The sequence below is a fragment of the Salmo trutta genome, chromosome 1 (assembly GCF_901001165.1).
Source record: "Salmo trutta chromosome 1, fSalTru1.1, whole genome shotgun sequence".
NCBI classification, from domain to species: Eukaryota; Metazoa; Chordata; class Actinopteri; order Salmoniformes; family Salmonidae; genus Salmo; species Salmo trutta.
Window position 1 is genome coordinate 74,094,768 of NC_042957.1, and position 27,208 is coordinate 74,121,975.

At 44.4% G+C, this 27,208-nt stretch overlaps 1 protein-coding gene across 1 annotated transcript; it reads left to right on the plus strand.

Annotated features, from left to right (window-relative positions):
- Nucleotides 1-108: 108 nt before the first annotated feature.
- Nucleotides 109-26,635, plus strand: LOC115207467 (Usher syndrome type-1G protein homolog). Its single transcript, XM_029774552.1, has 3 exons — nt 109-588; nt 22,288-22,744; nt 24,644-26,635. The coding sequence occupies exons 1-3, from the start codon at nt 425-427 to the stop codon at nt 25,475-25,477; spliced, it is 1,455 nt and encodes a 484-aa protein (XP_029630412.1). The 5' UTR covers nt 109-424; the 3' UTR covers nt 25,478-26,635.
- The last annotated feature ends 573 nt before the right edge of the window (nt 26,636-27,208 follow it).

Consider the following 27,208-nt stretch of genomic DNA (forward strand, 5'->3'; position numbering starts at 1 on the left):
AGAGTGTATAGGCTGCATGTGTAGAATATGAATATTGAACTTGAAGTTATTTTTAAAGAAGGCCTATATATTCCAAGCTTTTTTCTTTATTTTTCTATATTCATTCACATTTATATTAGACTCCGTGCATTTTGTGCACATCATGTAGACCAGAACAATGATATTACTGTGGACCAGACAACCTAATAACAGCCCTGCCGCGACAGCCCCTGGATACCAAATGCGCGTTCCCTCTCGGCTCGCGCGGCCGTCACTGCAACGGCATAAGCCACAATAACATTCCGGAACAGAGGCACGGCGCTTGCTTACAATGAAACACAGGCGGAGGCTGGCAGTGGAACTGTAGCCTGTGGTGCCTGCCATTTAGACCGAGAGATGGGTAGATGACGACCGAGAGCAATGGAGTCGAGGGCCCGTTGATACCATGAATGACAGGTATCACAAGGCGGCCCGGGATGGCTACCTGGACCTGCTGAAAGAGGCAACGCGGAAGGACTTGAACGCGCCGGATGAAGATGGCATGACACCGACGTTATGGGCCGCTTATCATGGCAACTTGGAGGCTCTGCGACTTATCGTGGGCAGAGGGTAAGTAGGCTTTTAAGACCTGAAAATGTAATTTTCGTCACGTGTGGAATGTTGTATTCCTTTTGCTCAACTCGTGCAGTAGTTAAGGATAGATACAGTGTCCATATCTCGTGTGGTTAATAATATTGTGTTTGGTAGACATTGAAGTATTGATGCGCACTCTTATCATGGATAGATACGATAGGTAAAGTTCCCCCTGTGTTAAATAGTTATTCTATAGCCAACCTATACTAGCTAGCCTACCCCCTCATGCAGTGCTCTGTGTAGTTTATGTATATTCTCCTAGGGAACGCAACACCTCTGTAGGAATTAGGTCCGGTCTAGTAAGATCTGTAGCGTTAGGTAAGGTCTGTATAATTAGGTAAGGTCTGCAACATTAGGTAGGGCTAGTATTAAAGGTCTGTAACATTAGGTCAGGTCTGTATAATTAGGTCAGGTCTGTAACATTAGGTAGGGCTAGTATTAAAGGTCTGTAACATTAGGTAGGGCTAGTATTAAAGGTCTGTAACATTAGGTCAGGTCTGTATAATTAGGTCAGGTTTGTAACATTAGGTAGGGCTAGTATTAAAGGTCTGTAACATTAGGTCAGGTCTGTATAATTAGGTCAGGTCTGTAACATTAGGTAGGGCTAGTATTAAAGGTCTGTAACATTAGGTAGGGCTAGTATTAAAGGTCTGTAACATTAGGTCAGGTCTGTATAATTAGGTCAGGTCTGTAACATTAGGTAGGGCTAGTATTAAAGGTCTGTAACATTAGGTAGGGCTAGTATTAAAGGTCTGTAACATTAGGTCAGGTCTGTATAATTAGGTCAGGTCTGTAACATTAGGTAGGGCTAGTATTAAAGGTCTGTAACATTAGGTCAGGTCTGTATAATTAGGTCAGGTCTGGAACATTAGGTAGGGCTAGTATTAAAGGTCTGTAACATTAGGTCAGGTCTGTATAATTAGGTCAGGTCTGGAACATTAGGTAGGGCTAGTATTAAAGGTCTGTAACATTAGGTCAGGTCTGTATAATTAGGTCAGGTCTGTAACATTAGGTAGGGCTAGTATTAAAGGTCTGTAACATTAGGTAGGGCTAGTATTAAAGGTCTGTAACATTAGGTAGGGCTAGTATTAAAGGTCTGTAACATTAGGTCAGGTCTGTATAATTAGGTCAGGTCTGTAACATTAGGTAGGGCTAGTATTAAAGGTCTGTAACATTAGGTCAGGTCTGTATAATTAGGTCAGGTCTGTAACATTAGGTAGGGCTAGTATTAAAGGTCTGTAACATTAGGTAGGGCTAGTATTAAAGGTCTGTAACATTAGGTCAGGTCTGTATAATTAGGTCAGGTCTGTAACATTAGGTAGGGCTAGTATTAAAGGTCTGTAACATTAGGTCAGGTCTGTATAATTAGGTCAGGTCTGGAACATTAGGTAGGGCTAGTATTAAAGGTCTGTAACATTAGGTCAGGTCTGTATAATTAGGTCAGGTCTGTAACATTAGGTCGGGCTAGTATTAAAGGTCTGTAACATTAGGTCGGGTCTGTATAATTAGGTCAGGTCTGTAACATTAGGTAGGGCTAGTATTAAAGGTCTGTATAATTGGGTCAGGTCTGTAACATTAGGTAGGGCTAGTATTAAAGGTTTGTAACATTAGGTCAGGTCTGTATAATTAGGTCAGGTCTGTAACATTAGGTAGGGCTAGTATTAAAGGTCTGTAACATTAGGTCAGGTCTGTATAATTAGGTCAGGTCTGTAACATTAGGTAGGGCTAGTATTAAAGGTCTGTAACATTAGGTAGGGCTAGTATTAAAGGTCTGTATAATTAGGTCAGGTCTGTAACATTAGGTAGGGCTAGTAAGTTCAGTAGCAAGGTGCAGCACCAGTAGTGCTAGAGGGGTGTGCCATAATAACACATGAAAGAGGAGAGCATAGCCTACTGACTGATTCAGGATGCAGGATAAATAAAGTAACAGTAGCCTACTGACTGATTCAGGATGCAGGATAAATAAAGTAACAGTAGCCTACTGACTGATTCAGGATGCAGGATAAATAAAGTAACAGTAGCCTACTGACTGATTCAGGATGCAGGATAAATAAAGTAACAGTAGCCTACTGACTGATTCAGGATGCAGGATAAATAAAGTAACAGTAGCCTACTGACTGATTCAGGATGCAGGATAAATAAAGTAACAGTAGCCTACTGACTGATTCAGGATGCAGGATAAATAAAGTAACAGTAGCCTACTGACTGATTCAGGATGCAGGATAAATAAAGTAACAGTAGCCTACTGACTGATTCAGGATTCAGGATAAATAAAGTAACAGTAGCCTACTGACTGATTCAGGATGCAGGATAAATAAAGTAACAGTAGCCTACTGACTGATTCAGGATGCAGGATAAATAAAGTAACAGTAGCCTACTGACTGATTCAGGATGCAGGATAAATAAAGTAACAGTAGCCTACTGACTGATTCAGGATTCAGGATAAATAAAGTAACAGTAGCCTACTGACTGATTCAGGATGCAGGATAAATAAAGTAACAGTAGCCTACTGACTGATTCAGGATACAGGATAAATAAAGTAACAGTAGCCTACTGACTGATTCAGGATGCAGGATAAATAAAGTAACAGTAGCCTACTGACTGATTCAGGATGCAGGATAAATAAAGTAACAGTAGTCTACTGGTCTTTAGTTTGTTCTTTGTCTGTGGCAGATTAGCCACACCCATAATGCCTAGGTGGTGGTCGGTGAGGATTTATTGAAGTCATGTGTGTTTGTTCCATAGGAATGAACTGTTTTGGCTCAGGGTAAACAAGTAAAAGGTCACCAATACCACCACCACACTGACCACACTAATAGTGTATACTGTAGAGAGGTCTACCTACTGTGAATATTTTCTGTAGTTTTATTGGACAGTATATATTTTCTGTGTTTTGGAATACCATAGAATAGAATATCATAGAATAGAATATCATAGAATAGAATAGAATATCATAGAATAGAATAGAATATCATATAATAGAACAGAATAGAATAGAATATCACGGAATAGAATATCATGGAACAGAATATCATAGAATAGAATAGAAAATAATATATCTATTGTTCATTTGGTTAGAACAAAAATTCCTTTTCCCCAAATACCCCCAGACATATATTGACTGGCACAGCTAGGGTCAGCCACGAGGATATAGCCTAGCTGTGTAGACCAGTTTAATCATGAACCTTTCCATTGATAGACTATTAACTGAGTAGGTTAGATTGTTCCAGACTTTGTGCCATTTAAAGTCACATAGGGCCCCTAGCAGTGCCCTGAGGCAGCGGTTCAATCCCCCGTTCTACCAACCCAAAATGGGTTATTTGTCATTGTAGTTTGGTCAGGGCGTGGCAGGGGATTTTGTTTTGTGTGTTTCGGTGTTTTTTTAAATGTTCTATATTTTCTATTTCTATGTGTATATCTAGTTTTCTATTTCTATGTTGGGTTTTTGGCAATGACCTCCAATTAGAGGCAGCTGGTTGTCGTTGTCTCTAATTGGAGGCCATATTTAGTGGGGTTTGTTTTCACTTGTGTTTTGTGGGTGGTTATTTTCTGTATAGCCTGTGTGCCTTACGGAACTGTTTCGTCGGTTTGTTTAAGTGTTCACGTTACTTTAATAAATTAAGAAGATGAGCAATTTACCCGCTGCGCCTTAGTCCGATCCTTACGACGCCTATGACGACTACTGTATCACTCATCTCATATTCTATATCTGTCAATAAAACTTCCAAATACCCCCCAAAAATATCACATTGGATCTGAAAAATGTTTTGTTGACGTGATGATGTGCATTGATTGATTTGGCCTCGCCCTACTTTCTTTGTGGAGGAACTACTGGCTCCAACTATAGATTAACCAATGAGCAAGCTACTGCTTAGTTATTATGTCACTGTTTTTCAATTAAGCATAAAAGTGTCATAATACTCTAATCATATCCTAGCAACATAAATGTTTGCCGAAAAAGGAAGCCTACCATGATCAGTTAAGGCTGTTGTTGTATCCTCTCCTCAGCTTAACATTGCTTCTTGAAAAAACATCAGAACATCAGACGGGGAGATTAGAATTCTAGATTTAGAATGTTCCTTTACTGGTTATTGTGCAGGTCAGAGTTATGTGATGCAACAATGGACAACTCATCACACATGTCATCATCATGCTATTTCTTCTTTCAGTAAAAACTTGTAAAGTATAGTGCGTTTCTATTCAGGATAGAAAATGAATACATCTAATTTGGGACAATCAGTGCAAATGACCAGTGGCCAATGAGCCTGTTTAGTTAACGTCAGGTTCAAAACTTATGGCATCCTTGATAAAGATTTTTTTTAAAGACTGTATGAAATAATACAAATACTGAGATATATTGTATGCCAAAAAAAGGGAAAATTATATACTAATACAATTGATCAGAGAAGCACCAGTTAACAAAGCTCTCTCCAGTGTGTTTCTGGCTGACCTGGTTTCCCTTCCTGTCCAGCGAAAGAAGCCCATTAGCAAAGTGGTTAATTGGCAAAAGTTTGGGGGACTCTCTCTCTCTCTCTCTCTCTCTCGCTCTCGCTCTCGCTCTCGCTCTCTCTCTCTCTCTCTAGCGTTGTTCTATGGGGACTATAAGGTCTTTGCCAAGGTCCTCGCTAACAGACTGAAGTCCCACTGGGGCTCTATTGTAAACAAGGACCAAATGTACTGTGTACCAGGATGCTCAATCACAGAAAATCTGTTCATAATCAGGGACATGCTGGGTCTGTTAACTTCTTACGGGTACGTGGGACAGTAGCGTCCCACCTGGCCAACGTCCGGTGAAATTGCAGAGAGCGAAATTCAAAAATACTCAATTCAAATATTTAACATTCTTGAAAATATATGTGTTATACATCAAAATAAAGCTTAACTTCTTGTTAATCCAGCGGTGTCATATTTCAAAAAGGCTTTACGGCGAAAGCAAACCATGCGATTATCTGAGGACAGCGCCCCGCACACAAAAACATGAAACCCATATTTCAACCAGGCAGTTGCGACACGAAAGTCAGAAAAAGCGATATAATATATGCCTTACCTTTGAAGATCTTCTGGTGGCACTCCAAAAGGTCACAGTTACATTACAAATGGTCCTTTTGTTCGATAAAGTCCTTCCATTAAAACTCAGTTTAGCTGGCGCGCTTCAGTCAATAATCCACTGATTTCCCTCCATCAAAATGCATACAAAATGAATCCCAAACGTTAACTAATAAACTTATCCAAACAAGTCAAACAACGTTTATAATCAAACCTTAGGTACCCTAATATGTAAATAATCGATCAAATTTAAGACGGAGAATCGTTATTGTCTTTACCGGAGGAAAATACCAAAGAACGTGCTCTCATTCACGCGCTTGGAAACACTACAACCAAAATGGGAGCCACCTAGCAAATCTTTCTTTAAACCAGCCTGAAACTCTTTCTAAAGACTGTTGACCTCTAGTGGAAGCCCTAGGAACTGCAATTTGGGAGGGTTTCGCTGAATTATTTTGGTGGGGATGGTTTGTCCTCGGGGTTTCCTCGTCATTTCAGTTCTGTTATACTCACATACATTATTTTAACAGTTTTATTAACTTTAGAGTGTTTTATATCCAAATCTACCAATTATATGCATATCCTAGCTTCTGGGCCTGAGTAACAGGCAGTTTACTTTGGGCACACTTTTCATCCGGACGTCAAAATACTGTTAAGGCTTTAGAATGGGATCTTTGGACCTTCTTCCATAGAAAGCCTTTGATAGAATGGACCATGCAATAGCACGCTTGCTATTGAGGAACTTCTGGGCCTGCTGCACAGGAGGCTGTGGGCAGTGTGTGTGCCAGACAGGGTTGGGGACAGGTATAGCAGTATCAGCATAAGCTGCTGACGTCTCAGAGATGATTAGGGATGAGCAGGACCTACGGGGTCTAGTTTGAGAGTGTACGAGGGGGCGTCTTCGGTTAAGGTAAACTGGGGCAAGAGTGAGGCGCTGTTATGTGGGTAATGGAGGGACAGGGCAACTTCCGGGCGGGTTGCAGTGGGTCTGTGAAGGGCTCAATATTCTTGGGGTGTATCTGGGCTTGGAGGGGTGGGTCAGGAAGAACTGGGAGGGAGTGTCACAAGTGGTGGTGTCGAAGCCAGGCGAAGTGGAGGTGGCTCCTCTACCAAGTACAGAGGGAGGGTGCTGATCATCAACAACTTGATGGCATCCTCCCTATGACATAAATTGACCATTCTCAACGCCCCCGGCGGTCTGCTGCCTGTCCAGGAGGGGGGACAAGGCCTCATGGACCTGGAGAGCAGGGTGGCAGCCTTCTGACTCAAAGTGGCACAGAGACTATACCACACTGATGATGGCTGGAGGGAACTAGCATGTGCTCTGTTGAGGAGGGCTGGCAATTTAGGGCTGGACCGGTAGCTTCTCCTCATGAGGCCGGAGAGGCCCAAGAGAGCAGGGGTCTTAGACTTTTACACTCTAGTACTGAGGGCCTAGCAACTGCCAAGGCCCACACGAGAAGGGGGTGTGGTGCATGGGCCATGGGAGGCCATCTTCCACCACCCACGGATCCCTTTAATGTCGTTCAGCCACCCTGCAGGGATGTTTAATGGCATCAAGAAACTAGCTGACCTACTGCTGCTGGAGGATTGGAACAGCAGGCAGGACTCACGCCTCTGAGGCTGCTGGAGAGAGTCATGCGGAGGTCCAGGTGGTGCTGCCTAAGCCACTGTTTCCACCACTGCAAGTGACAGCAGACACTAGGGACTGGCAGGAAGGTCCGGAGGACGTACTGACTTTTAACACTCCGATCCTGGGGAAGATTGCGGAGGTGGGGGGCAATGCACTGTACACCCTCAGTGTCAAGGAAGTTAGGCAGATCAGGAGCTTAGCGGGAGTGAAGGGGCATCAGTGGCAGGGGGTTGTGGGGGCTGAGAGCATGGCAGATTATAGCTGGAGGCTGCTCTATAAACTCCCATTGCCGAAAAGGTCAGGTGTCCTTTTTGTTCAATCACTGAGGCTGTTCATCATGTTTTTTCTGTGTGTGCCAGGGTAATGCCATGGGACCGAGGTATTCAAGCAGTGAAAGGGCCAAATGTGTTTGGTTGAATTTTTTGTCTCTCTCGCTCTCTCTGTCTCTCTCTCTCCCTGTCTGTCTCTCCGTGTCTCTCTCCCTGTCTCTTTCTCTCTCTCTTTCTCTCTCTCCCCCTGTCTCTGTCTCTGTGTCCTCTTTCTCTCTCTCCCTCTCTCTCTCTCTCGCTCTCTCTCTCTCTGTCAGTGTGTCTGCTTTTGCCAGGCATAGTCCGATCTCTCGTTCTCTCACACAGACTAAGTGGGCCTTGTGTGCATTTCAGGAACACAAATATACTGTCAGCAAATGCCCAATTAGGTTTGATGTGGTTCATTAGTCCTCTGTGCATTCCACCATTTTGTTCAGGGAAAATGTACACAAGGTAACACAATGGAGGGTCCACTTAGACAGTGTGGTGATAAAGTAACTGATAACAAACCTAGTTCTAGGAATTCCCACAGTATACAGCTTATAAAACATTTACTACACTAAATGTGTACTGTACCAATCGCTCACTGATTATGATAAACAGCAATTCTAACACCATGAAAAAGTGTGCGTGACATTTGGTACTAAAAATACTTTAATAGTCACCATAGTTTCTCACAACATCAGTGACTACTAGACAGCAGCACCCTTGAGATCCAGGGAGATCATTTCAATGTCTGACAACTTTATTGGGTTTCCAGCTGAAATACAGGCCTGGCAGATTTACAGTGGATTTACAGTGGATTTATAGTGGATTTATAGTGGATAGTGAAACAGTAGCAGTAGGGAGCAACAATCTGTCATTCTATGATGTAACAACAAGCATAGTCAGGATACTGAGGACAGTGTCCAGAGCCCTTTTCAATTCCATTCCATTCTTATCATATTTTAAGTGAACAGGGGTTATCATGTGTTATTATTGGGTTATGACCTGCAGTAAAAGGTGCCCAGAGAAGAGTGAGGGATGTGTAAAATCATGTCATGTCTAACAACTGTAGCTGTAATTGCATAAGAGCCATTATGTATCATCAAATAGCATGGTCCTCTGTAGATCAGTTGGTAGAGCATGGTCCTCTGTAGATCAGTTGGTAGAGCATGGTCCTCTGTAGATCAGTTGGTAGAGCATGGTCCTCTGTAGATCAGTTGGTAGAGCATGGTCCTCTGTAGACCAGTTGGTAGAGCATGGTCCTCTGTAGATCAGTTGGTAGAGCATGGTCCTCTGTAGATCAGTTAGTAGAGCATGGTCCTCTGTAGATCAGTTAGTAGAGCATGGTCCTCTGTAGATCAGTTAGTAGAGCATGGTCCTCTGTAGATCAGTTGGTAGAGCATGGTCCTCTGTAGATCAGTTGGTAGAGCATGGTCCTCTGTAGACCAGTTGGTAGAGCATGGTCCTCTGTAGACCAGTTGGTAGAGCATGGTCCTCTGTAGACCAGTTGGTAGAGCATGGTCCTCTGTAGACCAGTTGGTAGAGCATGGTCCTCTGTAGACCAGTTGGTAGAGCATGGTCCTCTGTAGACCAGTTGGTAGAGCATGGTCCTCTGTAGACCAGTTGGTAGAGCATGGTCCTCTGTAGACCAGTTGGTAGAGCATGGTCCTCTGTAGATCAGTTGGTAGAACATGGTCCTCTGTAGACCAGTTGGTAGAGCATGGTCCTCTGTAGACCAGTTGGTAGAGCATGGTCCTCTGTAGACCAGTTGGTAGAGCATGGTCCTCTGTAGATCAGTTGGTAGAGCATGGTCCTCTGTAGATCAGTTGGTAGAGCATGGTCCTCTGTAGATCAGTTGGTAGAGCATGGTCCTCTGTAGATCAGTTGGTAGAGCATGGTCCTCTGTAGAGCATGGTCCTCTGTAGATCAGTTGTTAGAGCATGGTCCTCTGTAGATCAGTTGGTAGAGCATGGTCCTCTGTAGATCAGTTGGTAGAGCATGGTCCTCTGTAGATCAGTTGGTAGAGCATGGTCCTCTGTAGATCAGTTGGTAGAGCATGGTCCTCTGTAGATCAGTTGGTAGAGCATGGTCCTCTGTAGACCAGTTGGTAGAGCATGGTCCTCTGTAGACCAGTTGGTAGAGCATGGTCCTCTGTAGACCAGTTGGTAGAGCATGGTCCTCTGTAGACCAGTTGGTAGAGCATGGTCCTCTGTAGATCAGTTGGTAGAGCATGGTCCTCTGTAGACCAGTTGGTAGAGCATGGTCCTCTGTAGACCAGTTGGTAGAGCATGGTCCTCTGTTGATCAGTTGGTAGAGCATGGTCCTCTGTAGACCAGTTGGTAGAGCATGGTCCTCTGTAGATCAGTTGGTAGAGCATGGTCCTCTGTAGATCAGTTGGTAGAGCATGGTCCTCTGTAGATCAGTTGGTAGAGCATGGTCCTCTGTAGATCAGTTGGTAGAGCATGGTCCTCTGTAGATCAGTTGGTAGAGCATGGTCCTCTGTAGATCCAGTTGGTAGAGCATGGTCCTCTGTAGATCAGTTGGTAGAGCATGGTCCTCTGTAGATCAGTTGGTAGAGCATGGTCCTCTGTAGATCAGTTGGTAGAGCATGGTCCTCTGTAGATCAGTTGGTAGAGCATGGTCCTCTGTAGATCAGTTGGTAGAGCATGGTCCTCTGTAGATCAGTTGGTAGAGCATGGTCCTCTGTAGATCAGTTGGTAGAGCATGGTCCTCTGTAGATCAGTTAGTAGAGCATGGTCCTCTGTAGATCAGTTGGTAGAGCATGGTCCTCTGTAGATCAGTTGGTAGAGCATGGTCCTCTGTAGACCAGTTGGTAGAGCATGGTCCTCTGTAGATCAGTTGGTAGAGCATGGTCCTCTGTAGATCAGTTGGTAGAGCATGGTCCTCTGTAGATCAGTTGGTAGAGCATGGTCCTCTGTAGACCAGTTGGTAAAGCATGGTCCTCTGTAGACCAGTTGGTAGAGCATGGTCCTCTGTAGATCAGTTAGTAGAGCATGGTCCTCTGTAGATCAGTTAGTAGAGCATGGTCCTCTGTAGACCAGTTGGTAGAGCATGGTCCTCTGTAGATCAGTTAGTAGAGCATGGTCCTCTGTAGATCAGTTGGTAGAGCATGGTCCTCTGTAGATCAGTTAGTAGAGCATGGTCCTCTGTAGATCAGTTGGTAGAGCATGGGCCTCTGTAGACCAGTTGGTAGAGCATGGTCCTCTGTAGATCAGTTGGTAGAGCATGGTCCTCTGTAGATCAGTTAGTAGAGCATGGTCCTCTGTAGACCAGTTGGTAAAGCATGGTCCTCTGTAGACCAGTTGGTAGAGCATGGTCCTCTGTAGATCAGTTAGTAGAGCATGGTCCTCTGTAGATCAGTTAGTAGAGCATGGTCCTCTGTAGACCAGTTGGTAGAGCATGGTCCTCTTTAGATCAGTTAGTAGAGCATGGTCCTCTGTAGATCAGTTGGTAGAGCATGGTCCTCTGTAGATCAGTTAGTAGAGCATGGTCCTCTGTAGATCAGTTGGTAGAGCATGGTCCTCTGTAGACCAGTTGGTAGAGCATGGTCCTCTGTAGATCAGTTGGTAGAGCATGGTCCTCTGTAGATCAGTTAGTAGAGCATGGTCCTCTGTAGATCAGTTAGTAGAGCATGGTCCTCTGTAGATCAGTTAGTAGAGCATGGTCCTCTGTAGATCAGTTGGTAGAGCATGGTCCTCTGTAGATCAGTTGGTAGAGCATGGTCCTCTGTAGACCAGTTGGTAGAGCATGGTCCTCTGTAGATCAGTTGGTAGAGCATGGTCCTCTGTAGATCAGTTGGTAGAGCATGGTCCTCTGTAGATCAGTTGGTAGAGCATGGTCCTCTGTAGATCAGTTAGTAGAGCATGGTCCTCTGTAGATCAGTTAGTAGAGCATGGTCCTCTGTAGATCAGTTAGTAGAGCATGGTCCTCTGTAGATCAGTTAGTAGAGCATGGTCCTCTGTAGATCAGTTGGTAGAGCATGGTCCTCTGTAGATCAGTTGGTAGAGCATGGTCCTCTGTAGAACAGTTGGTAGAGCATGGTCCTCTGTAGACCAGTTGGTAGAGCATGGTCCTCTGTAGACCAGTTGGTAGAGCATGGTCCTCTGTAGACCAGTTGGTAGAGCATGGTCCTCTGTAGACCAGTTGGTAGAGCATGGTCCTCTGTAGATCAGTTGGTAGAGCATGGTCCTCTGTAGATCAGTTGGTAGAGCATGGTCGTCTGTAGATCAGTTGGTAGAGCATGGTCCTCTGTAGATCAGTTGGTAGAGCATGGTCCTCTGTAGATCAGTTGGTAGAGCATGGTCCTCTGTAGAGCATGGTCCTCTGTAGATCAGTTGGTAGAGCATGGTCCTCTGTAGATCAGTTGGTAGAGCATGGTCCTCTGTAGATCAGTTAGTAGAGCATGTTCCTCTGTAGATCAGTTGGTAGAGCATGGTCCTCTGTAGACCAGTTGGTAGAGCATGGTCCTCTGTAGACCAGTTGGTAGAGCATGGTCCTCTGTAGACCAGTTGGTAGAGCATGGTCCTCTGTAGACCAGTTGGTAGAGCATGGTCCTCTGTAGACCAGTTGGTAGAGCATGGTCCTCTGTAGACCAGTTGGTAGAGCATGGTCCTCTGTAGACCAGTTGGTAGAGCATGGTCCTCTGTAGACCAGTTGGTAGAGCATGGTCCTCTGTAGACCAGTTGGTAGAGCATGGTCCTCTGTAGACCAGTTGGTAGAGCATGGTCCTCTGTAGACCAGTTGGTAGAGCATGGTCCTCTGTAGATCAGTTGGTAGAGCATGGTCCTCTGTAGACCAGTTGGTAGAACATGGCGTGTTCAATGCCATGATGGTGGGTTTGATTCCTGGGACCAGACATAAAATGTATGCATGAAGGTAAGTGGCTTTGGATAAAGTGTCTGGTAATTGGCAGATATTATATAATAGCACTGATATTTAGATTTATTTGAGATTCGTCTGCCCAGAGGCCCAGGCATTTGTGACATAGTCCTTTAAGCGCTTGACCCTTTGAGTCCCCTTTGCACATACATTTGCACCCCAAAACATTTACCAGGACTGGACAAAAAAGGAGCACCAAAAGACGCTGATAATCCAAAATGAGAGAAAAAATTATTTATTTGCATTTTGACAAATAAAGATTTAATGAAGAAAAGTACTCTTGTAACTCAAAAGTTAAACTGTGATACATATTCTTAATAGAACAATCCTACCTGATCCTCACCCTACCTGACCCTAATCCTACCTGACCATAATCCTACCTGATCCTAATCCTACCTGATTCTAGCCCTACCTCAAATCAAATCAAATTTATTTATATAGCTGTAAGTGCTGTACAGAAACCCAGCCTAAAACCCCAAACAGCAAGCAATGCATGTGAAAGAGGCACGGTGGCTAGGAAAAACTCCCTAGGAAAAACTCCCTAGAAAGGCCAAAAACCTAGGAATAAACCTAGAGAGGAACCAGGCTATGAGGGGTGGCCAGTCCTCTTCTGGCTGTGCCGGGTGGATATTATAACAGAACATGGTCAAGATGTTAAAATGTTCATAAATGACCAGCATGGTCAAATAATAATAATCATTGTAGTTGTCGAGGGTGCAACAACCGCGTCCGGTGAACAGGTCAGGGTTCCGTAGCCGCAGGCAGAACAGTTGAAACTGGAGCAGCAGCATGGTCAGGTGGTCTGGGGACAGCAAGGAGTCATCATGCCAGGTAGTCCCGAGGCATGGTCCTAGGGCTCAGGTCCTCCGAGAGAAAGAAAAAAAGAGAGAAAGAGAGAATTAGAGAGAGCATATTTAAATTCACACAGGACACCGGATAAGACAAGAGAATACTCCAGATGAAACAGACTGACCCTAGCCCCCGGCACATAAACTACTGCAGCATAAATACTGGAGGCTGAGACAGGAGGGATCAGAAGACACTGTGGCCCCATCCGATGATACCCCCGGACAGGGCCAAACCCTAGCCCTACCTGACCCTAACCCTACCTGATCCTAAACCTAGCCCTACCTGACCCTAATCCTACCTGATCCTAGCCCTACCTGACCCTAACCCTACCTGATCCTAAACCTAGCCCTACCTGACCCTAATCCTACCTGACCCTAGCCCTACCTGACCCTAGCTCTACCTGACCCTAACCCTACCTGATCCTAAACCTAGCCCTACCTGACCCTAACCCTACCTGATCCTAAACCTAACCCTACCTGACCCTAACCCTACCTGATCCTAGCCCTACCTGATCCTAAACCGAGCCCTACCTGACCCTAGCCCTACCTGACCCTAACCTTACCTGACCCTAGCCCTACCTGATCCTAAACCTAGCCCTACCTGATCCTAAACCTAGCCCTACCTGACCCTAGCCCTACCTGATCCTAACCCTACCTAGCCCTAGCCCTACCTGACCCTAACCCTACCTGATCCTAAACCTAGCCCTACCTGACCCTAACCCTACCTGACCCTAACCCTACCTGACCCTAACCCTACGTGGCTTTAACCCTACCTGACCCTAACCCTACCTAACCCTATGTGGCTTTAACCCTACCTGACCCTAACCCTATGTGGCTTTAACCCTACCTGACCCTAACCCTATGTGGCTTTAACCCTACCTGACCCTAACCCTATGTGGCTTTAACCCTACCTGACCCTAACCCTACCTAACCCTACGTCGCTTTAACCCTACCTGACCCTAACCTTACCTGACCCTAACCCTAACCTTACGTGGCTTTAACCCTACCTGACCCTAACCCTACCTGACCCTTTATTTGATTTAGAAGATTTAGACTGTGACCCCTCAGTTCCTAGAAGACTTAGACTGTGACCCCTCAGTTCCTAGAAGATTTAGACTGTGACCCCTCAGTTCCTAAAATATTTAGACTGTGACCCCTCAGTTCCTAGAAGATTTAGACTGTGACCCATCAGTTCCTAGAAGATTTAGACTGTGACCCATCAGTTCCTAGAAGATTTAGACTGTGACCCATCAGTTCCTAGAAGATTTAGACTGTGACCCCTCAGTTCCTAGAAGATTTAGACTGTGACCCCTCAGTTCCTAGAAGATTTAGACTGTGACCCCTCAGTTCCTAGAAGATTTAGACTGTGACCCCTCAGTTCCTAGAAGATTTAGACTGTGACCCCTCAGTTCCTAAAAGATTTAGACTGTGACCCCTCAGTTCCTAAAAGATTTAGACTGTGACCCCTCAGTTCCTAAAAGATTTAGACTTCCCAGACCACCTTTGTCTTATGTCCCAGACAAGACTACACATGCAAAACAAGACACTAAAATTGGCAGACTAGAGAGGAGACAGCAAATAAATTCCAGAGACCCAGTTTGAACCCTTGTAGGTAACACTAGACAGTGAGAAACCAGGGTTGGGCAGGTGAAATTTTTATAATTTGTCTCCCCAAGCTAATGCAGAGGCTTTAGCTCAGAAGGCTAAGTAACACAGTAATGTGTTTGAACCCTGCACTCTGAGAAAAAAAGGTGCTATCTAGGACCAAAAAGGGTTCTTCAGCTGTCCCCATAGGGGAACCCTCTGAAGAACCCCTTTTGATTCCAGGTAGAACCCTTTTGGTTCCAGTTATAACCCTTTTGGGTTCCATGTAAAACCCTTTCCACAGAGGGTTCGACATGGAACCCAAAAGGTTTATCATATGGGGACAGTCGAAGAACCCTTTTGGAACCTTTTTTTCCTAAGAGTGTGGATTGTCAGATCAGGGCAGGAAGAAATTAAAGTCAGGTGAGTTAGGAGTTGGTTAATCCTATGGCTCTCCTAGCTAATACCTAGGTTTTAGCTCAGTGGGCCAAGACAGCCATATGGAGCGTAGCAGACTTGGGGTTGAAGTTTGATTGTTCTCATGGGGGGGGGGGGGGATCAGGATCAGGCAGGCGAGGTGTTCATCTGCTGGCGTTCCTAGCTAATGCCTTTAACTCATTGGGCTAAAACTGTTGTGTTGCGCGTGAGACCCGGGTCGGTCACACAAGAAATCAAGGTCAGGCTGGTGAGAAGGTGCCAATCCTGGCTCTGGTTGGTGTAGCGTGGCAGGCACACAGCTTCTCCGCTGTCTGTGAAAACCTTGCAGCTTTGTCCATCAATAATGTATCCCTAGCCTCTGCGACCAGTGCAATGCTTGCTGCACCTGCAGCTCATCAAATATTGATCAAGCCTGTTGGAGGACTAATGCTACAGTATATAGGGATACTATGACTGAGGTCAAATCCTGTCTGTTAAAGCATTTATGTTGGAAAGTCAACTGAAAACAACTCAATTATTGCTTAAAGGTCATCTGGAACCTTTTTTTAAAACAGTTCACAGTTGCCCCTATCACTTCCATTGATTGTTATCTAGCTACCTGTGGCTAATGTTAGTGAAGGTTCTAATGGCTTTTTAAAGAAAACTGGAAAATGACAGACTTGGGGTTTTATATCAGGTAAATCCATTTGAATGCAGACACTTTTTGACAGCATCCCTTTAGATTTATACAACCCTTTTCATACATTACAAATCCAAGGCTTAAAAACAAAGGTGACCATGTATGCCGATGACTCAAGTTTTATATTAAGTCCGCAAGCTAGATCCCTGCAATATCTCATTGAAGATCTAGATAACTTTTCTGTACTCTCTGGACTAAAACCTAATTATGATAAGTGTACAATATTACGTATTGTATCTTAAAAAAAAAATACTTTTACATTACCCTGCAGTTTACCTTTAAAATGGGCTTACGGTGAAGTAGACATACTTGGTATTCATATCACAAAATATATAAATGAGCTCTTGTCACGTCCTGACCAGTGAAAAGGGTCATTTGCCATAGTAGAATGGTCAGGGCGTGGCAGGGGGGTTGTTTTGTGTGTTTTGGGGTTTTTTGGTTCTAGGAGATTTTGTTCTAGTTTTCATTTTCTATGCTTCGTTTTCCATGTTTGGCCGAGGATGGTTTCCAATCAGAGGCAGGTGTCTTTCGTTTTCTCTGATTGGAAGCCATACTTAGGCAGCCTGTTTTCCTTTGGGTTTTGTGGGTGGTTGTTTTCCGTATAGTCTGTGTACCTTACGGAACTGTTTGTTGTTTGGTTATTTTGTTTAAGTGTTCTCTTAAAATAAATGAAGATGAGCACTATACACGCTGTGCCTTGGTCTAATCCTTTCGACGCTTGTGACAGCTCTCCACAATGAATTTCAATAGAAAACTTGTAAAAATAGACAAGATCCTGCAACCATGGAGGTAAATACCTGTCTATTTATGGACAAATTGCCCTGATTAACTCCTTAGTCATATCTCAGTTTACTCACTTATGGCGCTGCCTACTCCTGATGATTCGTTTTTCAAATCATATGAGCAAGAAATATTTTGCTAGCTGTGGAAAGAGGGTTAGCTAGCTAATAATTATCTGTGCTAACATAATTGCAAAAGGGTTTTCTAATGATCAATTAGCCTTTTAAAATGATAAACTTGGATTAGCTAACACAAAGTGCCATTGGAACACAGGAGTGATGGTTGCTTATAGTGGGCCTCTGTACGCCTATGTAGATATTCCATAAAAATCTGCCGTTTCCAGCTACAATAGTCATTTACAACATTAAAACAATGTCTACACTGTATTTCTGATCAATTTGATGTTATTTTAATGGACAAAAAAATGTGCTTTTCTTTCAAAATCAAGGACATTTCTAAGTGTCCAAAACTTTTGAACGGTGGTAGTATATATATATATATGCTACTGCTCGACAAAAAAAATGTTGGTCGACCAACAGCCTATCAACCAAACAATCGACCATCGACTAATTGGGGTCAGCCCTACTAGCCTTGCTCCAGTTGTTAGATATTATGCACATTAATAGCTTGATAACAAACATCCTCGCCATGTGATTTATCATAGTAATAGGCAGCAGCAATCTAAAGGATCAGATGGAAAACATGCCAGGAAAAGTGATTGGCTGAAAATATTAAGGAAGTGGATGGAGAAATATATATATATTTTTTTTACATTTAATTTAACGTTAATTATCTAAAACACTCGTAAACTCCGTTTTTCTTTTTATATTGCATATGTTGTAGCTTAGACCCTACTTTACATCATCTGAGGTTTCTGTGTTGGGCCCGCCATCGGTTGAGACACAACATGTATTAAGGTTTAAAAATGATATACTTTATAAAAAACATGATTATTTTCAAGAAATTATCAGATAGTTTGACAACCCTGTTTGTAATCTTTTAAAAGATATCTATCTCAACCGTTGATCTTTTCCAGTGATGAAGACATGATGTCTCATGCTATGGTGGGGTATGCAACATGGGTCAACTTTGAGCACCTTTATCTCTTGAATGTTTTGATATTCAAGTCAAAAGAGTCACTTTCTGATCACTTCTACAATGGACTAATATGTATGGAAGGTTTCATTCAAATCAAAAGGGGGTGTTGTCAAAAAAGTGTTTGAATTCAAATGGATTGACCCTGTCGTAACAGGACCTCTTTCACCCCGCTGCTCGGTTGACACTACTACAGATGATCTTCCCCATGCTTGACTATGGGGATGTCATCTACAGTTCAACATGCAAGGGATCCCCAGAGGTAAATGCACACAAGGTAACACAATGGCGGGTCCACTTAGACAGTGTGGTGATAAAGTAACTGATAACAACCCTAGTTCTAGGAATTCCCACGGTATTCAGCTTATAAAACATTTACTACACTAAATGTGTACTGTACCTATCTCTCACTGATTATGATAAACAGCACGCATTCGCTTTTCGATCAATCAGCCTGTCAACGAATCCTCGAGCAATAGAAAAGTGCTGAATAATACCTAACCTCTCTGTACAAGTAGAATACACTCTACCTAACCCTAACCCTATCTAACCCTAACCTGACCCCCTTATGGGCTCCCGAGTGGCGCAGCGGTCTAAGGCACTGCATCTCAGTGCTAGAGGCGTTACTACAGACCCTGGTTCGATCCCGGGCTGTATCACAACCGGCCATGATCAGGAGTCCCATAGGGTGGCGCTTGGCCGGGGTAGGCTGTCATTGTAAAATAAGAATTTGTTCTTAACTGATTTGCCTAGTTAAATTAAGGTTCAATAAAAAAATGAATAAAACCCTACCTGATCCTAACCTAGACCTAGCAGACCCTAACCCTACCTGATCCTAACCTACACCTAGCAGACCCTAACCCTACCTGATCCTAACCTAGACCTAGCAGACCCTAACCCTACCTGATCCTAACCTAGACCTAGCAGACCCTAACCCTACCTGATCCTAACCTACACCTAGCAGACCCTAACCCTACCTGATCCTAACCTAGACCTAGCAGACCCTAACCCTACCTGATCCTAACCTAGACCTAGCAGACCCTAACCCTACCTGATCCTAACCTAGACCTAGCAGACCCTAACCCTTCCAGACGCTAACCCTACCCAATATGAAGTATATTTGTTCCATTGTTCTCTATCATTCTGTGTACATCTGTGACCCCTTAGTTCCTAGAAGATTTAGACTGTGACCCCTCAATTCCTAGGAGATTTAGAATGTGACCCTCAGTTCCTAGAAGATTTAGACTGTGACCCCTCAGTTCCTAGAAGATTTAGACTGTGACCCCTCAGTTCCTAGAAGATTTAGACTGTGACCCCTCAGTTCCTAGAAGATTTAGACTGTGACCCCTCAGTTCCTAGAAGATTTAGACTGTGACCCCTCAGTTCCTAGAAGATTTAGACTGTGACCCCTCAGTTCCTAGAAGATTTAGACTGTGACCCCTCAGTTCCTAGAAGATTTAGACTGTGACCCCTCAGTTCCTAGAGGATTTAGACTGTGACCCCTCAGTTCCTAGAAGATTTAGACTGTGACCCCTCAGTTCCTAGAAGATTTAGACTGTGACCCCTCAGTTCCTAGAAGATTTAGACTGTGACCCCTCCATTCGTAGATTTAGACTGTGACCCCTCAGTTCCTAGAAGATTTAGACTGTGACCCCTCCATTCGTAGATTTAGACTGTGACCCGAGTTCCTAGAAGATTTAGACGGTGACCCCTCAGTTCCTGTCCTTCTGTGTTTTCACATGTTCCTGTCCTTCTGTGTTTGTCACATGCCCCTGTTCTTCTGTGTTGTCACATGTCCCTGTCCTTCTGTGTTTTCACATGTTCCTGTCCTTCTGTGTTTGTCACATGCCCCTGTTCTTCTGTGTTGTCACATGTCCCTGTCCTTCTGTGTTGTCACGTCTCTGTCCTTCTGTGTTGTCACGTCTGTCTTGTCCTGTGATTTCAATGTTTTGTTATTTGATTTATTGCACCGCACTTCCTAGTCGTCACTGGCCAGGCCGTCATTGTAAATAAGAATTTGTTTGTAGTCCTTTACAGGCAGCTTTGAACTCTGATAAGGGCCTATACGGTAACGCAGTGGCTGTATACATGTGCACTTCACATTTCCATATCATAAAACTCATGTAATATACAGTGTCAACGTTTATGAACACTGTTTGATGTACAGTTACAAGATGACATGGTGTTATACCTTGGGTTTGTTCTGAACAGAATGAGATAATGTTTGTTGTATTGGGACAAAGATTTGCCGTGGACCATGCATTTGAATGCACTCATGACTCCATTCTATGTGCAAAATAATTCCGATCTGCTGCTCTGAATTGCCTTGTGAAAGCCTTAACACTATAATGTCATATTTTAGAATTGAGCTTCTCATGTTGGCTATAGAACACACAAAAACACCTTATAGTGAAGACTCTTTGAGTCATAGAAGTGCATCGAAATGACTTAGGAACTGTTCACAGTTCACCAGTTAGTTGTTCACAGTTTGACTGAAACACCAGTTAGTCCTCTCACTCAAACCCTTGTCATTCTTTTGTCTTATGTTGCACCTACCCCAAATTTTCCAAGAATATTCTTATCATGTTACTGAATATATCCAGAGTATTTTCTGATTTAGTTATCAACAAATGCAGTAAAAAGTGCTGTAAATGTAAAAAGAAAAATCACATTAAATCAACAGTGGATTCAGTCTTGTGTCAGGTGAACTGTTGTGTCCTCACCTTTAGTCTAATAATTGTCCCATAATCTCCAAACGGTTCCCTTTTAATTGCTACCATGATTATGCATATGCTTTCCATATTTCCTCTGAGGAAAACATTTCATTTAGCCCTATCCATATAGGCCAATGCCCACCAGTGTAAGGGGTTTTAACTGACTCACCTGGATAAATAAAAGGTTAAATAAAATATATACATTTCAAAAAGAACCATGGATTAGAGTTTCTTCTGGCCCATAGACTACTTTCAGGGTGAGGAACCATCTAACATCAAGTTGTAAAATCCTGAACTTCCCCTTTAAGATCAGCAATAGGGTTAGTGTACCACCATCCGGAACCATTCCAAATCTGACAGCTGTTTATACACTGCCTTTAAATAAAGAGGAACTTCCTGTTAATATTTAAACCTCTGAAAGGATAAATTGAAGTACAATCTGGCGGTAAACAGGATTTCACTTTATGTAATTCCTGTAAAAAAATTCCCTTTTCCTGGGAATAGAACTGAAATACAAATCACGTTGTGATATGTTATCAATTTCTTTTGGAACACATTAGAACTCAAATCTGCCCCTCCACCCTAAACAAATATTAGTGAAGTTAAGTCATCCGTACTGTCCCTACATTGGGAAAACTCAGCTCCAATGCTGCGCGACTGAAGGAATTGAGCATGACATCACCAAGTATGCATGCCCCGGTAGTACGCTCTGGAGTCAGGTGCAGCCCGACCGGCCCGGGCCTCCCCTGAAACATGACACTGGTTAGTGTAGTGGTGGTTGTGTTACAGGCCGACTGTAGTGTAGAGGTGTAGGTCCTAGTTCAGGCTGAGGTGCCCATGGGGTCATGGTAGGCTGATGGTAGGGGAATGGAACGCATGGAGAAGCCAGAGAAATCCTCTAAGCGTAATGACAGCAGGTCCAAACGATGGTATTGTTCATCTCATAACTTGTGTATCTGCCATCTGTTTGGTGTCATTAAGAATTTGTTTACTGTGCTGTTGTTGCTGCTGGTGTTGTTGCTGCTGGTGTTGTTGCTGCTGGTGTTGTTGCGGAGATTTACCAGTGCTAAATGGTACTGGGATGTAAGGTTAAACATGATTTATGAAGATTCGATGAACAGCCCATGGATGAGATCTCAGTGCTGAAATCATGATAAAGAAAATCATGGGCTTTCTCACAAGGTACCTGCTATGTTTAGGAGTATCTGAGAGTGGGTTGTCCTTCTCCTGGTCCACATTACTCACAGATAGCACTTACTGAATGCCTTTGGAACAGAACAGCATGACTTGTTGTAACAGCATCATCACCTCTGTCTTGGCACTGTAAAGAGTTAGGGATTTTTCAGTCTTGACATCGTAGCAAAATTGATGTTTCAAGTACAGGTCAGAGAAAAAAAAGTATCTTGTTTACTAAGAGCACGTATTTATGGTGCATTAGATATAGCTTGATATTTTCACATTTGGGACTACTCCATTTGTTCTGGGGAAAAAAACAAAATCCAGCGCAGTTAAGTATTTGAAATAGTTTTACATAGTCCGATGTATTCATCCCAGGTCTATGTGTACAACGTCCATATTAGGATGAAGACGTCCTAATATAGATGCCATATGTGTGCTATATGCCCGTTGCTTCTATCAGCTGATGTCTGTACTTCCTCTTGTTCTGCAGAGGCAACCCTGATAAGTGTGACATATGGGGGAACACACCTCTCCACCTGGCGGCTGCCAACGGCCACCACAACTGCCTGTCCTTCCTGGTGTCCTTCGGTGCCAACGTGTGGTGCCTGGACAACGACTACCATACGCCCCTGGACATGGCCGCCACCAAGAGCCACATGGACTGTGTCCGCTACCTGGACTCCATCGCCGCCAAGCAGTCGGCCCTCAACCCCAAGCTGGTGGGGAAGCTGAAGGAGCGGGCTTTCCGTGAGGCTGAGAGGAGGATTAAGGAGTGCGTGAAGCTGCAGAGGAAGCACCACAAGCGCATGGAGCGCAAGTTCCACAAAGAGGCGGCGTCGGAGCAGTCCATGTCAGATGCCATGAGCTTCTCCAGCTACACAAGCAGCTCAGTGAGCCGCAAGCTGCACCACCTAAACACCACCACTGTCAGTGTGCCATACTCTCAGGTCAGTACAAGCTGCACCACCTAGACACCACCACTGTCAGTGTGCCATACTCTCAGGTCAGTACAAGCTGCACCACCTAGACACCACCACTGTCAGTGTGCCATACTCTCAGGTCAGTACAAGCTGCACCACCTAGACACCACCACTGTCAGTGTGCCATACTCTCAGGTCAGTACAAGCTGCACCACCTAGACACCACCACTGTCAGTGTGCCATACTCTCAGGTCAGTACAAGCTGCACCACCTAGACACCACCACTGTCAGTGTGCCATACTCTCAGGTCAGTACAAGCTGCACCACCTAGACACCACCACTGTCAGTGTGTCATACTCTCAGGTCAGTACAAGCTGCACCACCTAGACACCACCACTGTCAGTGTGCCATACTCTCAGGTCAGTACAAGCTGCACCACCTAGACACCACCACTGTCAGTGTGCCATACTCTCAGGTCAGTACAAGCTGCACCACCTAGACACCACCACTGTCAGTGTGCCATACTCTCAGGTCAGTACAAGCTGCACCACCTAGACACCACCACTGTCAGTGTGCCATACTCTCAGGTCAGTACAAGCTGCACCGCCTAGACACCACCACTGTCAGTGTGCCATACTCTCAAGTCAGTACAAGCTGCACCGCCTAAACACCACCACTGTCAGTGTGCCATACTCTCAGGTCAGTACAAGCTGCACCGCTTAGACACCACCACTATCAGTGTGCCATACTCTCAGGTCAGTACAAGCTGCACCACCTAGACACCACCACTGTCAGTGTGCCATACTCTCAGGTCAGTACAAGCTGCACCACCTAGACACCACCACTGTCTGTGTGCCATACTCTCAGGTCAGTACAAGCTGCACCAACTAGACACCACCACTGTCAGTGTGTTACACCCACATCTGTTTCACCTGTCTTGTGCTTGTCTCCACCCCCCTCCAGGTGTCTCCCATTTTCTCCCAAATCAGAGTCAGGCAGGATCAGGACAGGCAGTAAGGTCAGAACTGGGAAGGCTAAGAAAAACTAGAACACAGGAACACTCTGGTAGGACTTAACGGGACAAGACAAACTGGCAACAGACAAACAGAAAACACAGGTATAAATGCACAGGGGAAAATGGGAGACCCCTGGAGGGGGGTGGAGACAAGCACAAGACGTGAAACAGATCAGGGTGTGACAGTGTGCCATACTCTTAGGGCAGTACAGTACAGCCTCATCCAGACATTTATGTCTTTTGAATATTTATTTAAAGGGACATTCCACTCCAAAACCAACGTTTGTCAGATGTTTTCAGAACATAAAAATAGTCCAATGTCAAGATGAGTGCACATTCCACGCCATTGGTTGTGTAGCTCCAGCTATATGATGCCTCAAGCTAAATGAATACATGGGAAAGATGACCACAGCACATCAGGAAATAATATGGTGCTTCTCTTTTCCTTCATTTAGGATTGTAGTACAAAGCTGCATCTATAAAATGAATGACCTGGAATGTGGACTTATCTCAAGTTTAACAGATGACAAATGTTTCATGTTGGAGTGTAATGTCCCTTTAATTAATGGTGTACATAATTATAGACTGCAAATAACTGTCATTGTATCCTCTCCTTTCTCCACTAATGGGAAATGTTGGTGTTCCAACTGTTGTGCATGTGAAACTCCCTATCTGTTATGTCTGCTGCTTTATCATTTCACATGCACAACAGTTGAAACACCAACATTTCCCATTAGTGGAGAAAGGAGAGGATACAATGACAGTTATTTGCAGTCTATAATTTTCTACACCATGTTGAAAATTAAAGGGACATTACACTCCAACATTAAACATTTGTCATCTGTTAAATTTGAGATGTGTGCTCCTGTATAATTAGTTGTTGAAGCCTGTGTTGCTCTTTGTCCCTGCAGGCTACTCTTCACGCCACAACCCGAGGCAAGACCAAGATCCAGAAGAGGTTGGAGAAGAGGAAGCAAGGAGACGGGACCTTCAAGATCTACGAGGACGGCAGGAAGAGCGTTCGCTCCCTCTCGGGCCTCCAGCTGGGCAACGATGTCATGTTCCTTAAACAGGGAACCTATGTCGGCCCTCGGGACCGCACAGGGCGCCGCGGCAACCTCCGAGACATATTCCACGGAGACGCCAACGACGACGCCATCTCTCGTGCCATCAGCGAGCCGGACTTGTCTTACCGGCCCGACATGGAATACTCTGAGGTCAGCACCGACTCGGGCCACGACTCTCTCTTCAACCGGCCCGGTCTGGGAACCATGGTGTTCCGACGCAACTATATCAGTGGCGGCCTGTTCGGCATCGGCGGGCGTGACGAGGGGAGCCTCAGCGGAGGAACTGAACGGGCTGGCAGCGCCAACGTGCGGCTGCTCAGCCGGCTGAGGCGTTCGCCCAGCCTGGACGATGGGGGGGACAGCATCGGCAGTGCCCGCAGCCTCCAGGAAAGGAACCGCCAGGAGCTTCCCTGGGACGAGGTGGAGCTGGGGCTGGATGATGACTGCGAGGCCGTGACCAGCCCGTTGGAGGTGTTCTTGGCTGCGCAGACCATGGATGAGTTCCTCACCGTCTTCAGGCGGGAGAAGATTGACCTGGAGGCACTGCTGCTGTGCTCGGACGAGGACCTCAAGAGCATCCACATCCCCCTGGGGCCCAGGAAGAAAATTCTGGATGCCTGCAAGAGACGTCTGGAGACCCTTGAGGACCCTGACTACATCGAGGACACCCTGCTGTGAATGGTGACTGACGCTTTAGGATCTGAAGATGCTCTGTAGGTACTGTATACCTCTACTACTGTGATGTTCACCTATAGAGTAAACCTACCCTACAGAGTAAACCTACCCTACAGAGTAAACCTACCCTACAGAGTAAACCTACACTACAGAGTAAACCTACACTACAGAGTAAACCTACCCTACAGAGTAAGCCTACCCTACAGAGTAAACCTACACTACAGAGTAAACCTACCCTACAGAGTAAACCTACACTACAGAGTAAACCTAAGTGTGTAGTGTGGGGATTTTTAACTGGGACATGTTAGTATTGTCGCTGCTCTCCCCTACACATAGTTATGAAGGTAGGCATCTAGTTTTTTCTTTGGTTGAAGATAATAGTAACAATCCGGCATAGAATTCATTCCTGTCTGTCTCTGCAAATATGGCATTGCCATTCTTCTGGAGACCACTAGGTGGACACACTGTATAGGTCAAGCAGAATGCTCTTCCTACCTTAAAGGTAGGTCAGTGGAGCATTGAGGCTCAGTCTTGTCAGGCTAATGTCTCATAGGGGTTTGTTGTAGTATATGCAACATTCAGAGACTTTACAGCTACAACATAAATAGTGGTTTGTTGTAGTGTATGCAATATTCAGAGACACGCTTGTCTGACTGTGCGATTATGTAAGGACATTCAGAGAAATGTTGTCATTTCATTCCCTGGAACACCCTGTGACTTGTTAGGCAGAAAGGAGGACATTGTCAAGATAAACATCTCAGTGAACAAAAGAAGACAAGTAAAATACAGAAACCTGAGCTTTCTATGGACTTTATAAATGAAGGAGAAGAGCTGAAGAGATCTGAAAGGTGTTTTGGATCGTTGCAGCTTCATTAGAGTGAGTTCTAGAAGTCCACTGCACTGTTGACCAATTTGAATTAACTAAACAACACTGTTGACTGTTTTAATGAACTAAATGACGCTGTTGACCATTTTAATTAACTAAACAACACTGTTGACTTTTTTAATGATCTAAAGGACACTGTTGACCGTTTTAATTAACTAAACGACACTGTTGACTGTTTTAATGCACTAAAAGATACTGTTGACTGTTTTAATGCACTAAAAGATACTGTTGACTGTTTTAATACACTAAAAGATACTGTTGACTGTTTTAATGCACTAAAAGATACTGTTGACTGTTTTAATACACTAAAAGATACTGTTGACTGTTTTAATGCACTAAAAGATACTGTTGACTGTTTTAATGCACTAAAAGATACTGTTGACTTTTTTAATGCACTAAAAGATACTGTTGACCGGTTTAATTAACTAAACGACACTGTTGACCGTTTTAATTAACTACAGAGGACCTTGCTGCTTCCGTGAAGGACAGAGACCTATGGCATGCCATCTTTTGGAGCATTGCGCCACCATACGCAGTCAGCCAAAGACTACCTGGATCTGTATCCACAGAACACAGTGTTGATGTGCAGCAGTGTTCTTGTATGCCTTGTGGCACAGTGTACAGAGAGAAGAACAAGGAGGTGTGGTCTGCCCCCCTCCAATACCTCTCTGTCTGATCCCAATACGTTGGCCCCTGTGGGGCATGTTAGGTACCATACTACCATCCCCTGAGACTGTGCTCCTGGTGTCAGTACATGGGGCATGTTAAGTACCGTACTACCATCCCCTGAGACTGTGTTCCTGGTGTCAGTACATGGGGCATGTTAAGTACCGTACTACCATCCCCTG

Excerpts from the sequence above, each read along its gene's own strand:
- LOC115207467 (XM_029774552.1), top strand. The coding sequence starts at position 425 with ATGAATGACAGGTATCACAAGGCGGCCCGGGATGGCTACCTGGACCTG. Across the intron at positions 589-22,287 it reads CGACTTATCGTGGGCAGAGG|AGGCAACCCTGATAAGTGTG; the intron begins GTAAGTAGGCTT and ends CTTGTTCTGCAG. Across the intron at positions 22,745-24,643 it reads TCAGTGTGCCATACTCTCAG|GCTACTCTTCACGCCACAAC; the intron begins GTCAGTACAAGC and ends TTGTCCCTGCAG.